Genomic DNA, 27,205 nt, shown 5'->3' on the forward strand with positions numbered 1-27,205 from the left:
TGATTATCTCAAAGTAAAAAAAATTTAATTAAAAATATATTTACACAGTGGTATGTATATAAAAGACTGGAAGGAAGGGGTACATGCATGGCTCCGTTGGTTAAGTGTCTAACTCGATTTCAGCAATTTCAGGTCAGATCACAATCTCAGGGTTCCTGGGATTGAGCCCCACTTTGGGTTTTGTGCTCAGCGAGGAATCTGCTGGACATTCTCTCTTTCGCTCTTCTTCTACCCCTCCTCCCACTCACATATTCATGTGGGTGCTCTCTCTCTCTAAAAATAGATAAATCTTAAAAAAAAATGGAGGAAATGGAAGGAGAGATAAAGAGCTTCCAAGACAGGCAGGAACTGAAAGAATATGTGACCTCCAAACCAGCTCTGCAAGAAATTTTAAGGGGGACTCTTAAAACTCCCCTTTAAGAAGAAGTTCAAGTAACTCTGAACGTGAATGGGCTTAATGACCCCATCAAAAGGCGCAGAGTTTCAGACTGGATTAAAAAACAGGACCCATCTATTTGCTGTCTACAAGAGACTCATTTTAGACAGAAGGACACCTACAACCTGAAAATAAAAGGTTGGAGAACCATTTACCATTCAAATGGTTCTCAAAATATACCCTAAAAACTACAGAACACTTCTGAAAGAAATTGAGGAAGACACAAAGAGATGGAAAAATATTCCATGCTCATGGATTGGCAGAATTAATATTGTGAAAATGTCAATGTTACCCAGGGCAATTTACACGTATAATGCAATCCCTATCAAAATACCATGGACTTTCTTCAGAGACTTAGAACAAATTATTTTAAGATTTGTGTGGAATCAGAAAAGACCCCAAACAGCAAGGGGAATTTTAAAAAAAAGAAAACCATATCTGGGGGCATCACAATGCCAGATTTCAGGTTGTACTACAAAGCTGTGTTCATCAAGACAGTGTGGTACTGGCACAAAAACAGACATATAGATCAATGGAACAGAACAGAGAACCCAGAAGTGGACCCTGAACTTTATGCTCAACTAATATACAATAAAGGTGGAAAGACGATCCACTAGAAGAAAGACAGTCTCTTCAATAAATGGTGCTGGGAAAATTGGACATCCACATGCAGAAGAATGAAACTGGACCACTCTCTTGCACCATACACAAAGATAAACTCAAAATGGATGAAAGATCTAAATGTGAGACAAGATTCCATCAAAATCCCAGAGAAGAACTCAGGCAACACCCTTTTTGAACTTGGCCACAGTAACCGGAGAAGGACAAACAGTGTATGTTCTCATTCATTTGGGGAATATGAATAATAGCGAAAGGGAATATAAGGGAAGGGAGAAGAAATGTGTGAGAAATATCAGAAAGGGAGACAGAACATAAAGACTTCTAACTCTGGGAAATGAACTAGGGGTGGTGGAGGGGGAGGAGGGTGGGGGGTGGGGGTGAATGGGTGACGGGCACTGAGGGGTACACTTGACGGGATGAGCACTGGGTGTTATTCTGTATGTTGGTAAATTGAACACCAATAAAAATTAATTTATAAAAAAAAAATGGAGGGAAGTCATCAGTATTTTAAAATAGTTATAACATCCAGCATCTAGCTGAGAAATACAGCACATTGTTCTTCTAGCTTCTACTTTGGTTTGTTTTCCAGATTTTACTTAGTGTACATGTAAGTTTTATAAAGGGGATAAAAGTACACCTGATTTTTTATTTAAAAAAAACCTTCATTGCCAGCTGCAATAACTTACATTCCTATTTCTAGTTTATTCTGAAACCGTCTCCTCATTTCTTCTTCTCCTGTCCCCCAAGTATAAAGGGAGAGCGTGCACACGTACACACAGTACGTGTACACACACGGACATACAGCATTATGACCTGTAAGAATAAATCGCTGGGGACCCAGGGCTCAAAACTTAACATCAACAATTTGCCACTAATGATGCATGAACCATTGTTAGCCGTGATGGACATCTGCCCCAGAGGCTGAGAAGTTGGATGCCTCATTCTGGCTTCCGTTTGTGATTCACAGCCCAAGTCCAGTGTAGAGACGGGAGGTGCATCTTGATGGATAATAAAAGGGTAGAGCTTTAGACAAAGAAAATAATGAGAAAGCGATTACTTAGCAACCTATTTTACCCTCTCCACCTCACTGGGTGGCCCCATCCTTTGGTGCAGACATAATCTGAAGAACCCAGAGCATATGATTGGTAGTAATCAAATAAATTCATAGGATGGGAACAGGGCTCAGGAGCCTATAAAAGATTCAAGTCCTACTTCCCCTTAGGAGAGAGGTATCCAACCAGTATTAATATTTTAGAAATACTAGAAGGTAGAAGAGGAGCCATTATTCATCACTAGCACCTCCATGGTACTAAAATTAAATAATGGATTTTTTTTTAAGACAGAATTGCTAGAGTTGTGGAACCATAAAAAATATTCCTCTCTTGGGGATGTTGCATTTTTTGCTTTTATCTTTTCTTCTCCTCTTGAGAACATTTTGATTTACTTCTGTGATAAGCTTATAACAACTAAGGAACTTGGGAGGCGGGATGAGCTAGGCTGGGACGGAGGGGGTTTAGGCAGCTGACAAATGAGCCTGTGTAAATTTGTTTGGCTTCGAGTCAGAAAGCACCAGGACTGTGCATGCATTCATTTTCTGCTGCATAGCAAGTGTATCTGCACGTGTGGGCTGGGGCCCTGGGCCCTGTAATAGTGAGCACCCACTGTGTGGCATCTGAGCATGCTTGTGTGCTTAGCAGGAGCCCTGTGGAGAAGACCCAGCTCTCCCCTTCCTAATCCAGCGGAAGCTTTGAAACCATCAGCCCCACTCCTTGAGGAGGTGTCTGGTCTAGCTGTAAGGAATTGAGCAGCTAGGAGTTGGCATCACACCAGCATCTGCAGTTCTGGATCGACTAAGCTGGTCTCAGAGGTCTCCACATCTGGATCTGCCCCAGAACTAGCTGTGTAGCCCAGTTGGACAAATGACTTCGCTTCCCTGTCTCTCACTCTCCCTACCTTTGAAATAGAAATAACAGTAACTACCTGGCAAAATACACATAAAGCTTTAGCATGGTGCCTGACATTTATAAGACCTCAGTGAAAGCAATTATTACCTACGATGCAACTTGAGAGTTTTAAAAAACCCTCTTAATTATAAAATTACTCTTCCTGATATTGACATGTTGCCATGTTTAGATACACTCAGATGATAATTGTTAGTATTTGTTGAGTGCCTACTATGTGCCAGCCACAGTACCCTGGGCTCACCAGGACCTCGGGAGCTCGGATCTCTCAGAAGGAACTGAGGTTCAGAGGGGTGAGAGATTCACTCAAGGTCAAAACCAAGGACAGATTACAGCTGGAATACAAGCTGACCCCAAGCCGTCTTCTAAACCATTGCACCGCAGAGGCAGGAGTGGTGGCTACTGCTCAGCACCTGGAGAAATGGAGTTCAGGGAATGGAAGAGAGTCCTTGCCCCACAAAGGGTCAAGAGTGGCCAAGTTGGGTTTAAACAGAGATCCCTGGGCGGTGCCTCATTCCTTGCCTGGCTTCATGTGGTGCTGATCCACATCCATTCAGGACTGCTCCAAGCTGCAGATTTAGAGACCATAGTAGCTGAGCTGAGAGTGAGAAACAACCTCAGAATCCACCTGGTACTGGTCACTTCTACAGCACTTGCAGCAGAGGGTAGTGTGATCCTGGACGCCACCAGGCAGCTGATAACGTCAGCTGATGCTCTCCAACTTCAGAATGTTTCTCTTCTTTAAGGCTCAAACTTGTCTGTTCGGTAACCTGTATTGATGGCCTTTCCTAAAACAGCAAAACTAAGCCAATGTTTTCTGCAGGTCTATGGGTGATGCCCAAAACTATGCCTCCTGCCCTCTTTCTATGTTTCTAATCACTTAAGGTGCTTCACTGTGTTAATCTTCTATAGAACATACCATCTTGGGGCTCCTGGGTGGCTCAGTCGGTTAAGTGTCTGACTCCTGATTTCGGCTCAGGTCATGATCTCAGAGTCCTGGGATTGAGCCCTATGTCAGGCTCTGCACTGAGCATGGAGCCTGCTTAGGAATCTCTCTCTTCCTCTCCCTCTGACCCTTCCTTACTCATCTACTCTCTCTCTTTCTCCTAAATAAATAAATAAGTAAGTAAGTAAATAAATAATAAAAAACAGACCACCTGGCTTTTCCCTCAAATACATGCCTTCCTCCGGGGTCCTACCTCGTGCAGCCTCTACCCATCCCCATATACCTGGGAGAGAACACACCACACTACACAATCTGTTATGGAGTAATCACCCACAAGGCAGTTATTGGGCAATTATGTTTACCAATGACTGTTTCAAAGGATTAGTTATTGTATCTTGAGAGGAACCTGAGACACGCCCCCCACCAAGAGCCTTCCATTTGTCATGCATCTTTTAAAAAACTTGACGGGATGAGCACTGGGTGTTATTCTGTATGTTGGCAAATTGAACACCAATAAAAAATAAATTTATTATTAAAAAAATAATAATAAATAAAACCCTTTGCCAAAGACGTTATTTACTCATAGTTTGTATGATCCTCTCTTGTTGGGCTTCACTTAGAAAAACCATATTTTAGAAAGATGTTTACCCAAGTTGATCCCATTGCATCCAGTTGCCTGTTAATTTTCAGGGAGCTCACCACTCTACTCTTAAAAATGTGTGTGTTTCATTGGGATCATTTAATTAGGCTGGCCACTCGAAATGACTCTCTTGGGAGAATACTAGAGTATCTCTCATAACTTAAGCCCAAGAAACAAAACTGGTCCTTACCAGAAATTGATAAGTCATTTTGAAACCAAGATAGCTGTGCAAGCTCATTGATTTATTCACTTATTTCCTTTCCCTTCTGACCATGTGATCTCTCATTTCAGTTTCTCTTTATATAGCTTCTTTATTTTTTACAAAATAGCTAAGTGTCTACTATGCACCTTGCACTGTTCACAGCAATGAACAAAAGTCCCTGATAACATGGAGCATGTATTTTAATGGTAAATAGAGATAATAAATAGATAACTATGTCAGGTGATAATGAGTCCTGTGAAGAAAAACAAAACAAGGTAATGAACATAGAGAATGATGTTGGAAGGGAAGCCACTATTTTTTTTTTTAATAAGATGGTCATGGAAGTCCTCACTGAATAAATGAATGTAATTAGAGAACTCAAGGACAGTGAAGGAATGAGCTATATAGATATATACTTGGTAATATCCTGGTGAATTAAAGTCATTTACCAGACACCATTGGGAAATGGGACAGTGATATTTTGGTAGAAAAGTATAATTTAAAGGCCTAGCCTGAGGCATAAGATTCAGTTAATACTGGGGAGGATAATTCACCAACTACGGGGCTTGAGCTTAAACTGGCTTCATATACACAAAGGTATTCATTACCCTCTCTTTCTGTTTTCCAGGTAGACTATTTTCTTTGTCAAGGTCCACACTTATGGTCCTAAAGGGTCTCCCCAAAATGATACATTCGGCTTTTACGCTGCTGAGACTTTCAGAGTCCATAGCGTTTTTTCAGCTAATTGACGCAGTCTCTCCTCATCCCAAGACCAGGCTTCCCAAAAAGATGATTGGACTGGCCAGGCTCAGATTTTGGATAGGAATCTCTAGGTCAGGAAAGAGTAACCTCAGGGCTGAAAGAGGGGTCAGCTTGAGCAAGGCACCTTAGGGGAAATGCTAACAAGACAGAATGGAAGTATGTCTGTGAACCAAGCAATAGATGAAGCTAAAGACAGAGGTCGGGGATGGGCTGTAATGAGCCTTGAATGCATTTCTGAGAGAGCTTAAATTTTCTCTGAAAGTGATGGCGTGAGGGAGGGCCTGGAAAGATTTTAGTCATGTAACCTGATTGTGAGAGATAGTAGCTGCTTCAGGGGATTCAGAACTTTGAAGCCATCCACAGGTCCTTCTAGCCAAGGTGCATGCAAGGCAAAATAGAATATCAGGCTTTCAATTGAAAATGATTGAAATTTTATTTATGTTTGACACTGCTTGTGTTTCCAGGCATCAGACTTAACATTAAAATTTGTCCTGAATTATAAGAATAATAAGAATAAGTGTTGAAACTCTCAGCAAAAGGGCAGCCAACATGCATTTCCAGGGAGAAATTGTTCAATTGTTCGTGTTTATTACTTCCAAACGGGAATAGCTCCAGGTTCATAATGCTGATTTTGTTACATTGCTTTCTCTGAACTGTGGTTCAGATGAGTGCATAAATATTTGGTTTAATATTTCTTTGGGAACTATAAAAATCTGAACTGATGGAAGGAGCAGAGCAATGGTGAGGGAGGAAAGTTGGTAAGAAATTAAGTGTGTATATTTCAACAGTGCCCAAGGGCATGATTAATTTATTATCCTTTAAGATGACAGAATGTATGCAGAAACCTCCAAATTACGCCATTACTATGACAAAGCTAAGAGGGTGTGAGAAGGTAAAGATATTCCTGCCAGGAATTTGATGTATGGGGAGAATGAGTGACCCGCTGGATACATATAAATCTGGGAATGGAGACATGAAAGTCCCCAGTCTTGGCACTGTCACTAGCAAAAGGCCTGGGATGAACATCTCTACTCTCAGCCTTCATTGGTGAGCATGTCACCAGGAGGCCAGACTAGAGCACTGTCAACAGCACCAGGCACTGAAGCTTTGTTGATTCTACTTCTGGGCTGTTTCTACCCAGCCCAGCACACACTGATTAGTTGGCCATATGGAGTCAGGCTTAAAACCATGGGCTCTGGATACTTGGATTCAAATCTGAAGTTGTTCCTAGCTGACTTTGCCAAGGTTTATAGGACTCAGTTATTCCTCTGTAAAGTGAAGATTAGTATCGGTACTTATTCTGTAGAGTTGTTATAAGTATTAAATAAGCTACTGTATGCAAAATGTTAGAATACAGTGTGGCAAAGAGTTTGTGTTCAATAAAAAGAAACTCTGTCATTGTCCTCCTCTTTTTCTTCCTCCTCCTTCTCCTCCTCCTTCTCCTCCTCCTCATCATCATTTAATAGTTTTAAAAAGAACAGTTGCCTTATTGAATATTTTATGTATTTAAGCATTGCATGTCTCTAAGATCATTTATCTAGGATAGGCATTATTTCCCCCCATTTTGCAGAGAATGAGGATCAGAGAGGCCATATTGCTTACGAAAGTCCACATTGCTCGTGAGCTCTGAGCTGGGATGCAGACACATCTTTACTCATCTTCCAACCCTGTTCTTCTAAATACTCTGTGCATTAGTTGGAATAGGTTAAGCTCTGCTGTAGTGATAAGCAATCCCAAATTTCAGTTGATCAAAGTAACAGAAGTTTAATTAAGCTCTATGTCCATTGAGGGTTAGGTGGGGGCTCTGCTCCTCCTCACCATTATTCTCTCCTTGAGATCTGGGTGGATGAAGTCACCACTATTTGGAAAATTGCTGGAGAAGGCAAAAAAAGAACATGAATAAGCACACCATAGCTCTTAAAGCTTTTGCTCAGAGTTGCTCAGAAAGTGCCACATGTCGCTTTCACTCATACTTCATTGGCCAAAGCAAGTCCTATGGCCACAATCCATTGCAAGTGGCTGAGGAAATTTAGTCCTACTATATGCCCAGAAGGAGAGGAGCACAACCTCCGTGACTACTCCCTACTGTCATAGGTCTAATTCATAAATGGAATAGACTGCAGGTATAGAAGATCTAGAGATTTACCAGAGATTTCAGGGACCATCTTGATTTTCAGTAGAACAATAAGAGTCAAGGTCAAGGAATATGTTTATAAGGGACCAAATGAGCAGGGAAGTGTAATTCACAGCCTGCATGAAGAAATCAGAAATTTGGGCAGCCCCAGTGGCTCAGTGGTTTAGTGCTGCCTTCAGCCCGGGGTGTGATCCTGGAGACCTGGGATCAAGTCCCACATCTTGCTCCCTGCATGGAGCCTGCCTCTCCCTCTGCCTGTGTCTCTGCCTCTCTCTCTGTGTGTGTGTCTCTCATGAATAAATAAATAAAATATTTCTAAAAAAAGGAAACCAGAAATTCAGAAAGTGTCATCTAAGGATCTCAGTTATTCTTTGGAACAATAAAGGATGCAAAAGTGTGATACTGATGGATTATTTTCCATATGGCAGCATGTGTCAGAATTCCCTTTCTTTTTCAAGACTATATTCCATTTTATGGATATACCGCCTCTGGTTTATCCATTCATCCATTGTTGGACACTTGTGTTGCTTCCACATCTTGGTTCTCATGAATAATGCTGTAGAGTACTCACTCTTTCCATTAGTCAATGGACCATTTAGTAAAGATGATATTACACATGGCCACTAGTAAAATTCTTTTAAAACCTCAAAAGTAGAAAGTTCATAAGCCACAGTATTATATAAGTGGAAATAATGAAAATATAAATACTCATAAATTAAGAAATAATCTCATAAAAAATTCTACAGCCTAGAGAAAATAACCCCAAATGTATAAACTCTCAGAAAATAATGCCAAAAAACTGCCCACAAATTAACACTGAATGCTTTGGAACTCAGCATAAGCTGTATTTAGGCATAATCTTAAATGTCTTTGCTATAAAAGAAGAGAAACAAAGCTGGTGTGATGATAGTGCTAATAGATGAAGAGTAAGGATAGGGGATTCAGACATCCCCTCATCTTGTGTTCTTTCCCAAGGGCACCACCCTGCCCTTTAGCTTAGTGGCCTCCCTGGAACAATGGGAAGCCTTCGAACTCAGTGGTGGATATAGCCAGCCCTAGCTGGGATGAGAACCTTAGGATTATATGGTGGGTCTGTGGCTATCGACCGCCTTCGGTGTATTGCTAGGGTGCTGGTTCGGTATTTCTGCACCAGGGGATTGGGACTCTTCCCCTGGGCTTTCCCTAGTTCTCATTAATTTATGACCTAGTGGTTGAAAGTAGTTGAGCAGCACAAGAGTGAGGGAAGGGCATGGATCTAACAGCTGCCCAGACCGCTGAACAGCCAAGTTCAAAGGCATGTCAAGGACTAAACCACAGCTGGGAATTAATTAGTGCTTACAGATCACCTTAGGGAACCAATCTAATGATAAAACAAATGCCTTCTAATAACTATAGAAGGCAGTAAGTGGGCTTTTTTTTTTCCTATTTAACATGGAAGAGACGTTTTCAAAATTAGCATGTACATCAAGCTCCAGTAATTCCTCTTACATGTTTAAAAAAACTGATTACCAGAAATATTCTAAGGGTAAAGGAATAAATATACCCCAACCTCCACCCTCCAAAGACCTATACTGTTCACATGTGACTTATTCCCTTTGATGATTTGGGGGGAGGGAATTAATTATTTTTTAGTTGTTCATCCTTTTGATCATAGTGTGTGTGTGTGTGTGTGTGTGTAGTCTTCTGTCTTTTGAAAATAAATGTCTCCTGATTTTCTAAATAGAGAAGAATTAGAAGCATCAGTTTAGTTGGCTGTGACAGGAAAGAAGGGCCAGGGTATTTGTCTTGGAGCTACGTTGCTGACAAGCATAACATCTACTTAGACAAAGGGTCTCCACACAAGGGGAAATTTGCTGATTATTAGGATAGGTTCTAAGTCCCATCCTGACTCCTAGGCATTACCACTGCTTAGAAAGTTAACTTTAGGGATTTGTAAAACGAGAAATGAAAAGGTGTTGATGTTGCACACATAAAGAGACCACATTTTATACAGATCTTATTTTTATTTTTAATATGTGAGTTGGGGTTTATGAGTATTTTGTGATCATATAAAAACATGGAAATAAAGTTGCACTTCTTTACTCAAAGCTTTAATCAAGTATCTCTGTGTTCCATACCCAGGAAATTTTAAAGATAACAAGAAATGAATAGCCCAAGGGACAATCACCACCACCCACAAAGAGGCTATCTGCTCTCTCTACTGTAATAAACCTCACTGATGAGCAGGGCCAAGTTCAGAGGATGAGGTTCAGTCTTCATGGAGCAGGGGTGGGGAGGTGGAGCTCAAGAGAGGCTTCCAGAAGTGGGCAATCCCTGGCACTGAGTCCGGAAAGATGAGAAGGGGTCTCCAGCAGACAAGCTAGGGGGTGGGAGTCCAGCTGCCCTAGGTCCAAAGAAAGTGAACAAAATTCAGAAGGCTTGTGGATGGTTGTGGCCAAAGTTAGAATTGTAGTAGCAGGTGGAGACCCATCAAGAGGGTTCCTGAGAATTGACCCTGGAAGCAGTAGGGAGTCATGATGAGTTCTAGTCTGGGAACTGTCATGGAGAGATTTGTGTTTGTATTTTAGAATGACCAATCTGGTTGCAATTAGAACAAGATATGGGAAAAGAGAAATCAGAAACTTACAGGCCAGTGAGGAGTTGACTATCACACTGATTTACTTACCTGGTATGCAAATAGTTATTGCACTATGTAATGTTCTAGCCCCTTAGAACAAAATGGGCAAAAGTCTCTAGTGGAGATCTGAGTTCAGGTATAGACATAGGAGATCGGGGCCAGAAGCTCATAGAGCAAACATGGTGTATGAAGCTTGGTGATTGTGCCATGTTTATATATGGAATATTTTCCATGAGGGAAAAAAACAGATTTCAGTACAATTAAGAAAAAGTCTGAACCCACACAGAAGGCACCAGAATGAACAATCAAAAACCACATTGACTAAAGGCCATGTGGGGTTCTGGATTGGATTTTGGATCAGAAAAAGGATAGAAGTGGAAACACTACAGGAACCTGAATATACAAAATCTAGCGCTTGCTTAGTTAATAGACACGCATCACACAGTTGTGACCATGTTATGTAAGATGTCAACATTCGGGGAAACTGGAAGAAAGGTATATGGGAAGTCTGTACTATCTTTGCAACATTTCTCTAAGCATAAAATTATTCCCCCCAAGAAGTTTATGTGTAAACTTTTTTGCTGTATCCCATACACATTAAATAGAAAAAAATTGTATAATAATTTATACAGGATGATCCTACTTGTATAAAATCATTAAAAAAATCCTATATATTCTAGGAGTGTATCTGTGTATAAATTCATGAAACAATACCTTGAAAGCACACACAGCCTCAGATCCTTGGCTACTTACAGCAGAGGACTGAAGTGGGAACAGGACTCACGGGGTTCAGAGGAGGGTCTTGGATTGCCCATAACGTGCCAGTCTGTAAGAAATATGCAGCAGGATCGTCCTTTGCAACACAGATCAAGCAATCACTGCCAAATCCAGGCATCGTATTTCTTGTCCCTTCCCTGGGTGCAGAGGACTCTGGTCCCAGCTGTGCCATGCCACCCTATGGCTTTACCCAGGTATTTAGCAAGATGCTTGCGTGCTATTCACACACCCTCCCAGAGTGTTGGCACCCAGAGCCCACATTCTTTCTCATCATTAGCTAGATTATTTTTTTCCATTCAAACTCAGAGGATAATGCAAAAAAACAAAAACAAAAACAAAAACAATCCCACTGTGAAAAGAAGCGTTGAATTACAAAGACCAATAGGAAAGCCCTGCTAATTGTGAAGGCCTGGTATGTGGTATAATGTGTGTTAACAGCTGCTATAAGAGCAGAGACTCACAGCAGGATTTGATCTGACCAGAAGGAGAGCCCTGGATTTCTTATATCCTATCACATTAAACAACAAGAACAAAAGGACCACAGCCCTGGAGCAACACAGGGCAGTTTTCAGTTTAGCATAGTGTAATAAAGCTCATCTGAAAATCCCCCTTGACTAGCATGGAATAACTTTGATGTGTGGCTGGAGGCCTCCTTGCGTTTGCAGCCATTGCACACCTGCTATCTCCCCAGATCAGTGAGGCTGGAGTAGGCTGGGGTTCCTTTGAAGTCCCACCTGGGGGCCAAGAAGCCAGGGAGATGGTGAGTGATTCCTAAATCTAAACCCAGCCAGGACTCCTGGCTTTCCCCTGGAACACAACCCTGACCCCCAGGCCGCCTCCTCCAAGGTTTCTCCAAGCCATGGGCTGTTTGGACGTAGTTGGAGATATCGTCTCAGGGAAGTAACGACTCTGCTGTACTGACATTCTAGAAAACAGGTTTTTAAAGAGTTCCTAATAGTGCTGTATGCTTAAAATAGGTCTAGAGAGGAGTAGCAAACAGACCCAGCTTTTTTTTTTTTTTTTTTTTTTTTTTTTTAGCAGAATGCTCCAAACAGTGGCAGTGGAAACCAGCACCAATTATATGAGCATGGACAGTGCTGAAATCTGTCTAAACCAGCAGTCCTCAAACTGTGGTGTACATAGGCATTATCAGGGGGCTTGTTACAGCCCATGTCGCTAGGTCCCATCCTCAGGGTTCTTGATTCAGGAGCTCTGGGTGGGACCTGAGAATTTGCATTTCTAACAAGGTGATGACCATGCTGGTCCAGGGAACCTCACTTTGAGGCTGTTATTCTAGGAGCATGATGCCCCTCACACTGCTGGGCTCATGGCCCCATAATGCTCATTAGCCTAGAGGTGCTATGTTTGGTGTGGCTGTGGGCACCCCTTCAAAGTGGACATAGTTCTGAGGACCAGGAGGCAGATTCAGTAGATATGTCAAAAGCCAAGGCTTTAAAAATAGTAATATTGAGAGAGAGGAGTCACACAGCACAGTGGGACTTCCTTCTTCCTTTAAGTCATTTAAATGACTTAAAGAAGTCATTTAAATCCAGCAGGCAAGACTGTGCTTCTGTGGGGTTAGGTGGCTCAAGCTCTCCAAGAGCAAGGAAACGACCTAGACCTGTCCTTGATGGCAAGAGGAGAGGAAGCCCTGGGAGGATTCCTGGGTCCATAATTCAGTGCTTGGGGGCAGACAGAGAAATGGGAAGGTGGCCATATTTGCCCCAAGAGAGCCTTCAGGTCCATGTCCCACTGTGTGCCTTCCAGAAAGTCTGGGGTGCTGTACTCCCCACCCTTGTGACTAAGGAAGGGTCCAGAAGGGAGCACAGATTTCCCCTAGCTGGTCTTCACCGCTGAGCTATGTTTGGTACACAGGGTCAGAAGCCCACTCTTGGGACCAGGGTAGCACCACAGCTCATGTAGGTTTACCATGTTCATTTCCTGTCAGACTGTCTTACTGACTTACTATGGCCTTTGGAGAGGACTGGCCTACCTTAATTGTGCTCAGTAAGCCTGTTTCCAAAGCATGTCTCTTCTCAAACCAGAGATGTTTGTGAGTCTTGTGTTTTAAAAGGAAATGTGTTCTCTTAGGGATTCATTTTTAATATTATGGTGAAGATGCTTTTTTATACCTGGAAGTCAGTCTTACCCAATGACAACGACTGTGTGATTTTGTTGTGATTATTAGTATGGTATGGTAATCATTAGCTACAAATCATTGAGCCCCTTCTGTGTGCCAAGAAGTGTGCTTTGCATACGCTATCTCGTTAAACCCTCAACAACCCTGGGAAATAGGGGGTGTTTTCCTCATTTTACAGATGAGGAAATTGAGAGCCAAGAAGGCAAAGAACCATGTTCCTGGTCACAGAACTGACTATTGGCCAAGCGAGGACTGGGCCATATGTCCATCTGCACAGTGGTGTTCTTTATTAAACAGATACTGGAACTGGTTCCTGCTGTATGCCAGGCACTGTGCCAGGCACGGGGATTCCTGGGTGATCCCAATATCTGAGGCTGTTGACCCCATGGAGTACCAAAGCAGGAGGGAGTGGGTCAGGGGGAGAATGTCAGTTGGATTAAATCAAGTCAAGCAGTGATTAAAAACTCTTTTCATCAGAAGATAGCACATGCATTATTTTTAGCCTTGCTTTAGATGATATTTTATGTTAATCTTAAAAAATGCAAACAGAGATAATTGGTGTTTAATCAAAACTCTCAATGTATTTAAGTAAAATTTTAAATCAGGAAAAAAAAAAACCATTGCTCTATGGAGCTGTCAGGCTCTGACTCAACTGGTCACAGCAGAGGAATCTGGGCAGAAGGGTGATGCTGCCTTAGGCACCACTGCCACCCGGTGGCAGCCGTCGGAATTGCAGGCTTGGCGGCCACAGCCATGGCCTTTGAGGGAGGTCGATTGCACCAGAGGAAGGCTCATTGCGTGTCCTGTCCACCAAAACCCTCCAGGCACAGGTGACGGTGTTCCGATAGGTGCCTGGTCATTTGGTAATTGGTTACAGCTTGATCAGTATCAGCTTTCACTTAGCTGTCTGTTCTGAATGTCTATTGTGGTCGTGACCTTTAAATTGTTAACCATGCTGGGGAGGGAAGGAATTGTTACCATCTAATTCATGTTCACAGATACTGATGATAAAGTGACATTAAATATACATGAATCCTTGAGCAAACTCTAGAACCAGTTCGTGCAAATAATGGTTCTCTCTTTAGCTGGGAATCTTCAAACATTATTTAAAAGATCGTTTGAAAAAAATAAAACCACCATAGTTTGGGTCCTAATTACCCCTCAGCCTCACGCAAACCATGCTAATGACTCACAGTTTCTGGAGTTGTGTAGGCTTTCCCCCGTCTGTCTACTGCCTGTGTCTGTGCTTTTCCCTCTGCCTAGAACTATCTTCCTCTATCTTATCCTCTGAATTCTCTTCAAATGTCAAATCAAGGCTGACAACCTGTAGGAAATTATCTTAAATTCCTAAGTGTCACCGTTGCATAGCAATGTCCCTATAGAAACAGAAGGTGGGTTCTGAATCCCTTCTTCGTCTCTTTCATAGCTGTGACCATGGCTTAATCTCGCTGTGTCTTAGTGGCTTCATCCACTAAGTATGAATGATAATGTCCCTTACCAGCAGCTTGCTTGTTTTTTTGTTTTTTGTTTTTTTAAGTGTGTAAATGTGTGTAAAATGCTTCTTCAGAATAGGGCCTACTACCTAGAAGCAGTGGTGCATTTGGCACTGTTGATGACTGAGTTTTGTAAATAGTTAGAGCTTCAGTCAATGCCTGCACTACAGGATTGCTCACTCATTTTTTTTCCTGTTGTCTACTTGGTCTTGCTTACAGTAAAAACACAAGACAAACTTTTTATTATCAATCTTTCTTGAGAGTCACAAATAATAAAAATCTCCAACCTTGAACGTCCTAGAGTTGCTTCCCTCCTGGATCTATCCCTACATGTACATCCCCTCCCCCCATGCTGGTAAGCTTCCCCAGCTGTAAGCTGCAAAGATTTGCATGTCAGGATGAAAGGTGTTAAGCAACGATGCTATTCTAGATGAGGCTGCTTGAGTCAAGTTTACCTGGCTGCTCTATGTTGGCACCTGTGATTAGTGGATTGGTCACCAAGCTATGTCGAAAATGTGCTTTCTCTGTGTTTTCCAGCCAGTGTCTTAAACATCTTTCTGTTTCTCTGACCAGGTAGTCGATAGTGACAGACCTGAAGGGTCCAAGTTCCGGCTCACTGGAAAAGGAGTGGATCAGGAGCCTAAAGGAATTTTCAGAATCAATGAGAACACAGGCAGCGTCTCCGTGACACAGACCTTGGACAGAGAAATGATCGCCACTTATCAAGTGAGTGCCCCTCAAGTGCAGACATGTGGCTTTCCAAGACTATTTCTTCCCACTGAGCTCGTTATTTCTGTGCTTCATCAAACCAGGGGCTGTGAGGTTTTAAGTGTGTCTCTGTGGGAGCCAAGTGGCATTGAGCCTCAACAGGGTAACAGTGGGGGCCCCTTTCTCATCAACAGAGCCCAAAGGCTTCTGTGAGACTTTGGACCCTGGAGAGCAAGATGGGGGACACTGGGGAGGACCTCAGAGGAGGTCAAAACCGTTAAGGTAGCTTCACCTTTCCCCAAACCAGCCCAATGATGGATAGCTCTATAAGGTGTAAACCCTTGGATGTGATCATTGTACACATGTCCTTAGAAATCTATCTTAAGGAAATAGGAATTTAGATTTTTGTGCATGATGTGATAGTGAGACATGATCCTTAAAATGGAAACAATTTTGCTAAATATTCAGCAGTGGGGTAGCGGTTAAATTATGGCACAATGCTGCAAGGAAGTTCTGTACAACCATTTAAAATATTTTTGAAGAAGTTCTAGCTATATGGGAGAAACTCAAGATACCAAGTGGAAACAGACACACAAACACATATGGTATCCTCAATGCAGATTGAGCATTTGCACATATCACGACGGGTGCATATTTGTGAAGAAACATGATGGAAGAAAAATCAAAGTGTTAATGGTTGTGTTTGGGTGTTATTGATTTTTTCTTTGTTTTTCTGACTTTTCTACAAAGTACTTAAGTTACATTGTTTTAAGATTATTTATTTTAGAGAGAGAGTGAGCAGGGAGAGGGAGAGAGCCTCTCAAGCAGACTCCCTGCTGAGCACGGAGCCCAGCGTGGAGCTCCAACCCAGGACCCCAAGATCACGATCTGAGCCAAAATCAAGAGTCGGATACTTAACCGACTGAGCAACCCAAGTGACCTTTAAGTTACTTTTTTATAGAGGGAAAAAAAATGGCTCTTTGTAAAAGGAGAGTCTCAGAAGTAAATACCCATTCAGGACACACAGACCAAAGCAGTGGCAAACAGATGTTGGGGTGAGCACTAAATCTCCTGTGGGCTTGAAGTCCATCCTATCCCTTCTCAACAGCCTCCCCCAAAGGTTTCCTTTTCACAGCCTGTGTTAACCTCAAGCCTCTAGGGGTAGGGAACTCATTTTTTGAGAAATGAGATGGAATTCCCAGGCATTTTCAGGAAACACCCTCCATGGGGTGCAGTGCACTGAGCTGCGAGCAGGCCCGGTGGGGACCAGGGTAAGCCAACAGTGTTTGTCTTCCATCATCATTGCCCTGGCCTGTGCATTTCCCTAAATCGGGGTCAGAAGGTAGTCCTTAATTTATAGGACAAGATTTGGCACTCTGATTTTCCTGGTCAAAACACCACATAAGAATAATCCAATCCCACTTCAGCAACACTACTGCCTCTCCCCCAATCTCAACTGTGTTCTTCCTTTACTGCAGACAGAGGGTGGAGGGTCACTACATTGAAAAGGAAGTGCTCTGCATGGGAAATGGGTACCCTGGGATCTGGCCTCCCCTGAACTATTGACCTTGGAAAGACTATGTAGGCTCTGGTCCTCAGGATCACGTCCATAAAATGCAAGTAACACTCACCAAACTAGTGAGTTGCTGTGAGTTTCCAGGGAGGAGAACAGTGTGAGGGTGTTGGAGGAATTAAAGTACTGGCCAAATAGAAGCTGCCAGCAGTTCTCGTGCTGAGCAATGTGCTCGCGGGTCCTCGGTCTGGGGAGGAGGAGGGGGCCCCCCAGACCCTATGTTCAGAAGCTTTGTCAAAGGGTAGATGCTGTGAGCATCTGCAGGGGGACGATCTGTCAGAAATCCCCGAAGGCTGAGCAGAGTGTCCTTAGTGTACCCCTAGGGGAGATCTGGTTGTTGTAGAACCTGGCTGTAGGGGCGCCTGGGTGGCTCACTAGTTGAGCATCTGCCTTCGGCTCAGGGCATGATCCCGGGTCCTGGGATCGAATCCTGCTTCTCCCTCTGCCTGTCCCTGCCTCCCTGTGTGTCTCTTATGAATAAATAAATAAATAAAACCTTAAAAAAAAAAAAAAAGGAACTGGCTGCCATACCCTCAGAAAGTGAGGACCTGGACAGTAACCAGAGGTGTTGTGGTGGCTGCCAGGGTCCAGCTGCTGCAGGAAAAGACAGCACCAGACCATGGGTGCATGTCCTCTTCTCTTTCCACATCTATCGTGGGAATCTCCTCCATTAATTCTTAGACATGACAAACTAAGGATACATTTTGCAATTCCATAGCACAGTGATCATGTTTAAGAGCTCTGGGTGTAGCCAATTGCCCCTTGAGGCTCAGCACTGCTGCTTAGTGAGCTGTGTGATCTTGGGCAACCCACCTACCCTCTCTGATCTTACCAGTCTCATGCATGAAATGGAGATAGTCCTACCACCTCTGAGGACTATAAAAGCTACAATTACTAGCTTCAACTAGCTCACAATTGTTCATCTGTGAGTAAAATAGAACCGGGTCTGTAGCTTGGAGCTTCTCTTATTTTTCCTTAAAGTGAAGTCATATAGTATCACAGCAATTAAAAACATAATTTTGCACACAGCCACATATGCTGCATACAGATGAGGTCATGGACTAGCTGTGGGGACTTGGGCAGGGGGTCTGCCTCAACTTTCTCATCTATAAAATGAGAATGATAATAATAATACTCATCTTGCAGGATGTTAATGCATTAAATGAGTTATTATGTGTCAGGCCTTTAGAATGTTCCAGAAGTGCACTTGTATAATGTATAATCTTACCATATGAGCAAGAGATTGATGATAGTAAAGGGAAGTTATACCCCAGCCTGCCCAGATCAAGCATGAATTTTCCATGGGTGATCTTGAGTTTATTTTATAGTTTCATGGCATATTGATTCATGATTCAATTTGGCTTTTTTTCTACATAGATTTGACTGAGAACCTGCAGAGTGAGGCTCTCCCTCCAAGGTGTTAGGGGAATCTGGTGGGAAAGCAGACGCACAAGGTTCCCAGCCTTCATGTAGCTTTCATTTTAATGCGTAGGCTTTGTTTCACAATGAATACTCTAAACTCCTCACCATTGCATGGGTGATGTGTCCACATGCTGTGCCTTGTTCATCCTGTGGTTTGGTTTACCCTGGGCACAGGGCCTTGGGTCCCAGTAGAGAGAGGCTGGCCCTGATGGGAATGCAGGGACTTCCAAGAGCACCCAGGTGCAACAGCCCAATAGCAGCCTGGCCCTCAGGGGCTCTCCAGCAGCCCCAGGCATCTGGTTTCTGACACCATACACCCCCATACCTCTCACTCCTCCACTGTTTCCTTCCTGCCCTGGCTGAGAGACATTTGCACTCACACAGTGTTTGGTTCTCCTATTTCTGGACTTACTGGGTTACTCTGCTTAATATACTCTGGGCACAGGAACATTGCAACTCCTGTCCCTTTCAAGCACCTATCTAGAAAGAATCTACTACCCTAGTAGGACAGTTAGATCCATCATGTTCACCTATCATGTTCACGGTGGTCATTACGGTTGGTAGCAAACAAGTTTCTTCCAAGAGCTGGATCCTCCAATTCCCACATTTTTTCATTTTCCTTCTGGCAAGTTCTGAGAAGCAGAGAGCCTATGGGTGAATGAATTTCCATTATAGTTGCTCCATGGTTGGTGTTGTTTATTTTTGTTTAAAGATTTTTATTTGTTTAATTGGAGGAGAGAAAGCGCAAGCAGGGGGAGGGGCGGAGGGAGAGGGAGAAGCAGACTCCTTGCTGAGCAGGGAGCCCGACATGGGGGCTTGATCCCAGGACCCCAGGTTTATGACCTAAGCCAAAGGCAGATGCTTAATGGACTGAGCCAACCAGGTGGTGGTTATTTCAAAGTTAAAGGCTCCTCACGTGCCTGTCAAAGCTACTTGCTACCTCCCAAGCCCAACAGGAAAGCATTGTAGACTAAGCCTCGGGGATTTGCACAATAAAAAATAACCAAGGATAATTGGTCCTCGGGCCCCTGAATTTGTATCATCATTAAAACCACAGCTTTTTGAACGCCACAGGGCTTATCCTGAACTAAACACTTCATACACACTCTTATTTAACTCATTTCACCCAGGAGACTTATGAAGTCGACGTTAACACCATTTTACAGATAAGCAAATAACTGTGAAATAACTTTTGTAAGGTCTCACAGCTGGTGTGTATAGAATGTGGGGTCCAGATCCACTGCTCTCCACCTCCAAAGCTGTGCACTTCCAACCACGAAGAAACACTTCTTCCAATTTTACCCCTGGTTAGAATCTGGCACCTAATGAGCACATTCCCAGCCTTCTTTGCCAGGAACTCTGCTTACAGGGACTGGAAAGGGGGTGTGATTGCCTGGATGATCGATGCCTTCCTAAATACCATCTTTGTCCGTGACCCACTGCCACCTGCCCACTCACTACCCCAGCCCCCAAAGGGCTTCCCAAGCTTCTGACCCAAAGTGGCACCTGGTAAAATAATTTAGCTCTTATAGTATTGGAAGCTGACATATTAATGCAAAGCCTCCTGAAATATTACTCATTATTATGCATTTTGCCAGCATTTGAGTGATTTGTGAACTCTTCATTGGAATAAAGTACTGTAAATGATTCATGAATGACCAAGTTTATGAAATTCTATAAAAATATTAGCAGGTGGTAATGATTCCCTCACACTGTGAATATAATCTGCTGGCTGCGAATTCGTCAATATGGCAGGACGGGAGTAGAGTGGGGGGACAGAGTCTGATAGGCAGGCTGGGGGGCCAGTAGATGATCTAGGCTGGGTTCAGTAGGAGGTAGGGGGCAAGCAGGAAGTAAGGACCCAGTCATGGACAGGTATCACGGGCAGGACATATTCACCCTCATTTGTTGTCCACAGTTGGCAAACGCACTGAAGATGGGATGTCAGAGCTGGGTGGGAGAAAAGGAGAGAGAAAACTAGCATTTACCAGGTACCAAATAGGTGCCCAAGAGCTCTCTAGAGTACTAGATACACAAACCTATGAAACTGGTTTATTACTTTGCCTTTACTGATGTGTGAGCTGAGGGCCAAAGTAGTTCCCTAGATATTATTGTTATTAATGTTGGTGTTAATGTTTATTGAACATTTACAATGCACCAAGGCTCCATGCTAAACATCTAAATGATGATCTCATTTAATCTTCACAAAGATGAGCTTAATAATGTTATCATGCCCAATTATAGAACGAGTAACTGGAACCACCTGTGTTCTTGGCCTTAGCACATGAGCAGGATTTCATTGTCTCCTTCTGAATATTTGTTCACATTTTCTGGGGTATAACTTGCTCTCCTTCAAGACAATTTCTTGGATACGTTTTGGCTGTGTAGTTAAGATTGCTGCCATAAAATTAGAATCCACCTGCCAGAAAGGAGTTTGCTCCTGTGTTTCCTTTCACTCATGTGGTTCTGCCCTTATTTCTAACCCACATGTAGCTCCAAGACAATTTGGCAGAAAATACATTAAAGTGAAAAATGCCACTGTCAAGTGGAAATACATGTATCGTAACATTAGTGATTGTAAGAGAACTGAGACATACAGATTTACCCGGATCAGAGAGTTATTTAGGTTATTAATCTGTTTATTAAAATGCCCATGCTTTACATGGATCGTGCATGCACTACTCAATAGGACTGCACTGCCCTTGATAATATTTGTGCTTGAAATGCTCCCCAGCGCTAAATTGTAGGGGCAGGTTACATCTTTCTTCATCCTCTAATCTCATCTCCCATGGCCATCTTTCTTAGACAGGATTATTGGTGGTAGTCAACAAAATCCTTCCAACTAATGTATAAAGAAAGAGATTTATTAAAGGGTACAGGTAGTTTATGTAATTGCCAAAAGGACCCAATAACCTGGCTCACATGGGACACGACCAATGGTGGTGCTATAGGAAATACCGAGCCACGGATGACGCCTTTCTAGAGCAAAGCTTCTCAACCTTGGCACTGTTGACATTTGGGGCTGGATAGTTCTTTGTTATGGGGGCTGACCTGTGCAGTGCTGGGTGTTTAGAAACATGGCTGGTCTCTAACAACTAGATCCTAATAGCACCCCCGATCCCAGTCTTGACGGTCTAAAATGTCTCCAGATATTGTAAATCATCCCATAGGGGCAAAATTGCCCCTAATCGAGACCCATTATTCTAGAGGAGACATCACTGCCTCCACTTCTTCCTGCCACTCTGCTCCTGTGATGCTTAGGACTGGGTGGTAGCAACTCCTCCTTAGCTGGCCAGGGATGTGGAGTGATTGTGACAGCATGCTTTCTGAACCTTCGATCCTCAAAGCAGCACTGCTGCCTTATGTCCCACTTCCATTGCCAAGTCTAACACTGGGAGTTCTGCAAGGAAGAACCTGGATTATAAGACGTACTGTTGCCGAGCTAGCCAGGTGTTCCAGGTGACATTGACATCTGCAGCATCAGCCACGTCACTGGTACCATTCAAGGGAAGAGGCAGTCAGTGATAGGCGTGGCCATCCGAGAGCAGCTCACCAGCCCATGCTCAGAAGAGTGTGTGGCTTCACACCTCTTATTCGAACTTCTCTCACTATAACAGGCCAATCAATTAATAATGCACATGGCCTTGGAAAGAGCCTTGATCGAGGGGAAATGAGAACTTGGGTTAAAATCTCAGGCTCTGGAATCAGACCTACTGAGGTTAGAATTTTGATTCTGCTATTGTAGGAACTGTATGAAATTGCCTTTTTTACAGATAAAGAAAAGGGTGAATATCGGTCATTCAGGTCACAGTGTCACCTTTGGCAATTTTTTAACTCTTGTTTTCTCGTCTTTACATTGGACGGTAAGATGGCAGTATCATGCCCCAGCTGTGCTGGGGTTGGTAAGTCAGATGTGCAAGAGTTGTGCTCAGTATAGCCAGTGACTAAGTTCTGGAGCTAGGAGCCATCACCTCACGTATCACTTCTGCAGGGGAAGCTCTCAGAGCTGAGAGTAGTTGAGAGGCATCCAGCTCGCCAACAGTTGGGTGTCAGCACCACCATGTGTGTCTTTGTAGACCAGCACCATTATCTGGGAACTTGTTAAAATGCACATTCTCAGGCTGGCCTCCAGAACTCTGGCCTGGTGGTCTGGGTGTTAACAAGCCCTCCAGGTGGTTCTGGGGCTCGCTGTTGTCTGAGTCACCCAGCTCTAAGTACCCTCCTGAGTGTTAGCATCACTGCAGCTGGCTGGCTTGACGTGTTAATTTGCGTCAATGGCGGTGGCCTTGGAGCCAGTTCCATTACAGTCCCGCTGGGGGAAGATGGTTGTGCCTTAAAGCTGCTTATTGCTGCAGGTGCTCTGGTCGGCCACGTGAAAGCCCTCCAAATCCAGCTCGTACTCTTCAAAACTGCCTTGTTTTCCTTTCGATAATGGCTCCTGGGAGCTAGGCAGATTTGTCCCAGGCTTCTTAGCTCTGTCCTGTCTAGACGTTGGATGATTGTTAAATGCCATGTGACTGATTGTTTGCTTATTTCTCAGCAACTGGGCTTTTAGGCCAGAGATGAAAGTGTCTTCAGAATATGTGAGCTGGTACAGGAGAAGATAATTTCTGATAGGAGGAAGTTGGCCCTGGGGTCAGCAGAACAGGCTTTTCTGTCTTATTATATTTATACAGCTCAAGTAGGTTATTTGTGGTTCTCAAACTTTGTTGCACATTAAAACCATCTGGGGAGATTTTAAAACTCCTGATGCCCAAGCCACTCTCCAAACCAATTAAATCAGCATGTCTTGGAGCGGGACCAAGCATCAGTATCTTTATAAAACTCCAGGTGTTTCCATTGTGAAGCCAAGTTTGAGAACCACTGGATTAACATAACCCATCTGTACCCCAGTTTATTCAAACTGGGAATGGGGATAATCACCCCAACCAGGTAGGTTTGTTGTGAATCTCAAGTGATACAGTACACGGAGGAGTTTCTGACACAAAATCGCAGAAAATCAGAGGTCTTACTTTCCCTCAGTCAGCTGTTTGACTCTGAGCAAACATCAGAAGCTAATACTTTTGGGCATCTCTTTTGACAAAAGCACTTAAAACAAAACAAAACAAAAAAAAAGAAATGTGGAAAAACAGAATTTGAAAAACAAATGAACATGTTGTCTTGTGACTAAATTTAGAAAAAAACAACTCAGGATTTGGTCATGGCCTCTTGGCACCCCAGTATCCCCAAGCATCTCCATCTGGCGCCCTCGGGTTCTGCTCCTCACATTTCCAAGCACTTCATTTTGCAACCTGGCCTTATCTGCTGGGTGCAGCTGGCGAAGCTGAGGCCTGAAGAGGTTAAGCGACATTACTGAAGCTGCCGTGTCCCCGGATCGGGGTGCTCCTGGCTGATTGCTTCTTTGGTCCACTAAGCAAAGATGCTTCCTCACTCAGGGCTGTGGGAACATGGTTTCGTAGACCTCATTTGCACAACTTCTCAGAAGAGGTACATCTTGCATCTTGGCAGGTGGGCAAAACTTACCCCACTCGGCCTGCTCCTCCCCGGGCCGGACCTGCAGGCTGCGCACACAAACACTCATGAAGTGTAGCTATGTGACAATGATGCTTCTCTCATCTTTTCATGTGTCTAATGACAGCTGAGTCCATCTAGCATGGCCACACGGCTTGGTGGCATTTGTTCTTCACAAACGAAGAATCACAACAGCAAGAGCCTTTAGACATATTTAATCTAAACTGCTAAGTTTGCAAATAAGAATGAGTTAATAGTTGTCCAACAGCTCTGACCCCCCCTAGTCAACATCCATTGCCCATATATTTTTATCCTTCCATAGCAGGCATGGTGGCTAACTACTCTGGGACCAGATCCTGTAGACACAAATGAAACATCCCTGCTAACCCCCACCACTCACTCCCCGGCTCTCCACAGCCATCAATAGGCCTGAGATTTTTTTTTTATTTGATAAAAATGACCAGGGAGGGAAGGAGTTTGTTCAGGGGCACGGACAAGGAAGAAAGAACAAAAGAGAAGATCAGAACAAGCTGTGCTCCTTTTCTGGCACCTTAAAGTAAGCCTGACACTCCCAGGTTAGAGGGCAGAAAATGATGGGAATCTTTTTTTTTTTTTTATGAGATACTGTGCAAAATTGGAGGTGAGGACCAGAAGCTAATTAAACCAATTACAAAAAACAATAAAATTCCAGATTCAAGCTCTATGTCTATAAAGCCAAGTGACTGATGATGACGTAATCCAGAAGAGAGGCATCCTCACCCCCACCCCCCAGCCCTGAGACCTGGGCAGCACTTTGGCATGGGATGGTTGGCAATTAGGGGGTGGGTGACCATGGTGAAGTGCCCTCAAGTGGCCCACTGGAAGGGAAGAATGAAGGGGAAGAAGATGACGACTTTGATTGAAACCAGCTTTGGATGTCCCAAGAGAAACTTGGGGGATAATATAATGGGGACAGAGTTCCCCTAGAGCAGGTCAGAATCTGGGAGCTCTCATGATGGCAGATTAAGACAAGTGTGAATCACATCCTCATCCAGCACTGGGGAATGGCCAACCTCCAGGTTATCCACCTCAATCCTGGCCGGCCCACTGCTTCATGTTTAACTCGGGCAGATCACTTGACTGCTACTGATCTGAAGTGGAGAGAATCTGTGGGCAGATCCCAGGGTAAACAGCAAGCATGGAGGAGCACACGCTTTTGCCTGTGGAGCTTCTCTTCCAGCCAAGAGAAGTGGAAGGAAGTGGGGTAGCACTTGTGGAAAGGTAACCAGGACTGCCAATAGGATGCATCCATACCGGAGCCAGTGCATTCCCAGCAGTCCCATCAGGCAGGATCCAAGGTCAACCAGAAGACTAATTCAACCCACATTGACAGGATGCCCCATCAGTGCCAGCCACCCTCTCAAGGTGCTGGGGCCAGAGCTGTGGACAAACCACCAGCCTCCTGCTTCACAGAACTCTGTCAGTAAACAGAAATTAGTGAGTATGTAACATGTCAGGTGGTTCTAAGTACAAGGAATAAAAATGGAACAGATTAAACACAGAGAAGGATGTGAGATGCTGCACGATCCTCGCAGGCTATAACGGGAGATGACATTTGGGGGCAGGCCTGGTGGAAAGTCTGAGAGCAGGAATGCTATCCTTACCTCTCAGGTGTCCTTAATAGCAGGACATTGTCACCCACAATTTACAGGGTGATTGTGTCTCCCAGGTGACATCTGGCAATGTCTGGAGACATTTTTGGTTGTCACAACTGGGAGGAGTGGTACTACTGGCATCTAGTGGGTCGAGGTCAAAGATGCTCAGTATCTTATAATGCACAGGACAGGCCCTGCATGCCATGATCTGCAAGCACCAGCACGGGGCTGGCCTCTCAGACGGTCTGAAAATATACCATGTCTTATTCACTCAAATATTCAGCAAGCCTGAATGGACAGGATACTACTCCTATCCTTGTAAAGCTGCACAGTCTAGCTAGGGACATCACCACAGGACAAGGGCAGGGGCCAGGAACAGTCTTCCAGAGGATGTGACATAAAAGCAAGTATTCAAGAATGAGGAGTTAGTGAGGTGACAGGGACAGGGACAGGGACAGGTCAGGAAGAGTGTTTTCTGGGGTAAGGGACAGAAGAAAGGGCTTAAGGTACCTACAGAGGAGCCAGAGGGAAGGGCTGAGAGACACAAAATGAACACAACTGAGGGAGAAGGCGAGACCCATGTACTAAAGAATAAGCTTAGACATAATACCCCTTGGTGACAGGCAGATGTTAGAGGATTTTAGGCTGAAGACTGACATGATCAGATTTGAATTTTGCAAGGACTGACTGTGGTGGCTGCCAGCAAAGGATGAGTGGGAGGTAGCAAGTCCTGTCTCTGAGTCTCTGAAGCCGGAGTAGCACATATCAGGTACACAGTATTCTCACCCAGGAAATGCATCCAGACTCATAGTGAGGATATGAACTGCACTTTGAAATGGTTAGTAGTAGGAATTGGGAAACCCAGTCCTGCCAGGCCTTGCAGGGCAGGGTAAGGAGCTTGGATTTTATTCTAAAGCAGCCTAGGCGGGTTTTCAGCAAGGGAGTGACATCCAATTTGCATTTCAGGAAGATTTATTTGAGCAAATCAATAATAACATACAAGTTGCCATGAAATAGAAATTAAAAAATGCATTCATTTGTTGAGAACCCAGCACCCACCAGGCATGGGGAGAAAGAGATAAAAGATAAAGCCCTGCCTTCCTTGAGCTCAGCATTAAAGTGGCCTTATAGACAAGAGTAAACCAGAGGATTTTTCTTTTTTCCGAGCCCACGTGTGGAGGAGCCTGGGTGCTTTGTGTGTTGGCTGGTCCTTCTCATTTAGTTTGGCTCAGTCTCCACACCAAGTGAACATTCTTTATTAAAATTCTAAGCTTTCAGTTCTGTTTTCTATGGGGCTTTATCAGTGTGCTATCTCGAAATTATTTATTAAACACAGCTGGCTGGAGCTGTTAGTGATTGATTCGTTTGATTGGCATCTGTTTTAAGATCTTTATTATGAAGAATGCTTATCTTTTTTCTGCAGTGAGTCATTAGGTGCAAAAAGATCATTTCCCTATCATTATTCTTTCTTCTGAAGGTACACAAATTTTGCATAATGGGCTCCTTTAAGCAAAGTCCATCTTTTCTGGTACCATGTTGGAAAGATGACTGTTCGCTGTGCTGTGTCAGTCAGGAATGCTCATGCCCTGCCTGTAGCTGGGCACTCCAGAGGTAGAATAAAGTGAAGG

At 43.7% G+C, this 27,205-nt stretch overlaps 1 protein-coding gene across 1 annotated transcript in view; it reads left to right on the forward strand.

The window, feature by feature from the left end:
• Nucleotides 1-27,205, forward strand: part of CDH13 (cadherin 13) — a 1,004,502-nt gene that overhangs the window by 505,290 nt on the left and 472,007 nt on the right. The window contains exon 5 of the mRNA XM_055304976.1: nucleotides 15,303-15,455. Within this exon, the coding sequence (XP_055160951.1) occupies nucleotides 15,303-15,455 (153 nt within the window). The remainder of the gene's footprint in view (nucleotides 1-15,302; nucleotides 15,456-27,205) is intronic.

The sequence above is a fragment of the Nyctereutes procyonoides genome, unplaced genomic scaffold (assembly GCF_905146905.1).
Source record: "Nyctereutes procyonoides isolate TBG_1078 unplaced genomic scaffold, NYPRO_anot_genome, whole genome shotgun sequence".
NCBI classification, from domain to species: Eukaryota; Metazoa; Chordata; class Mammalia; order Carnivora; family Canidae; genus Nyctereutes; species Nyctereutes procyonoides.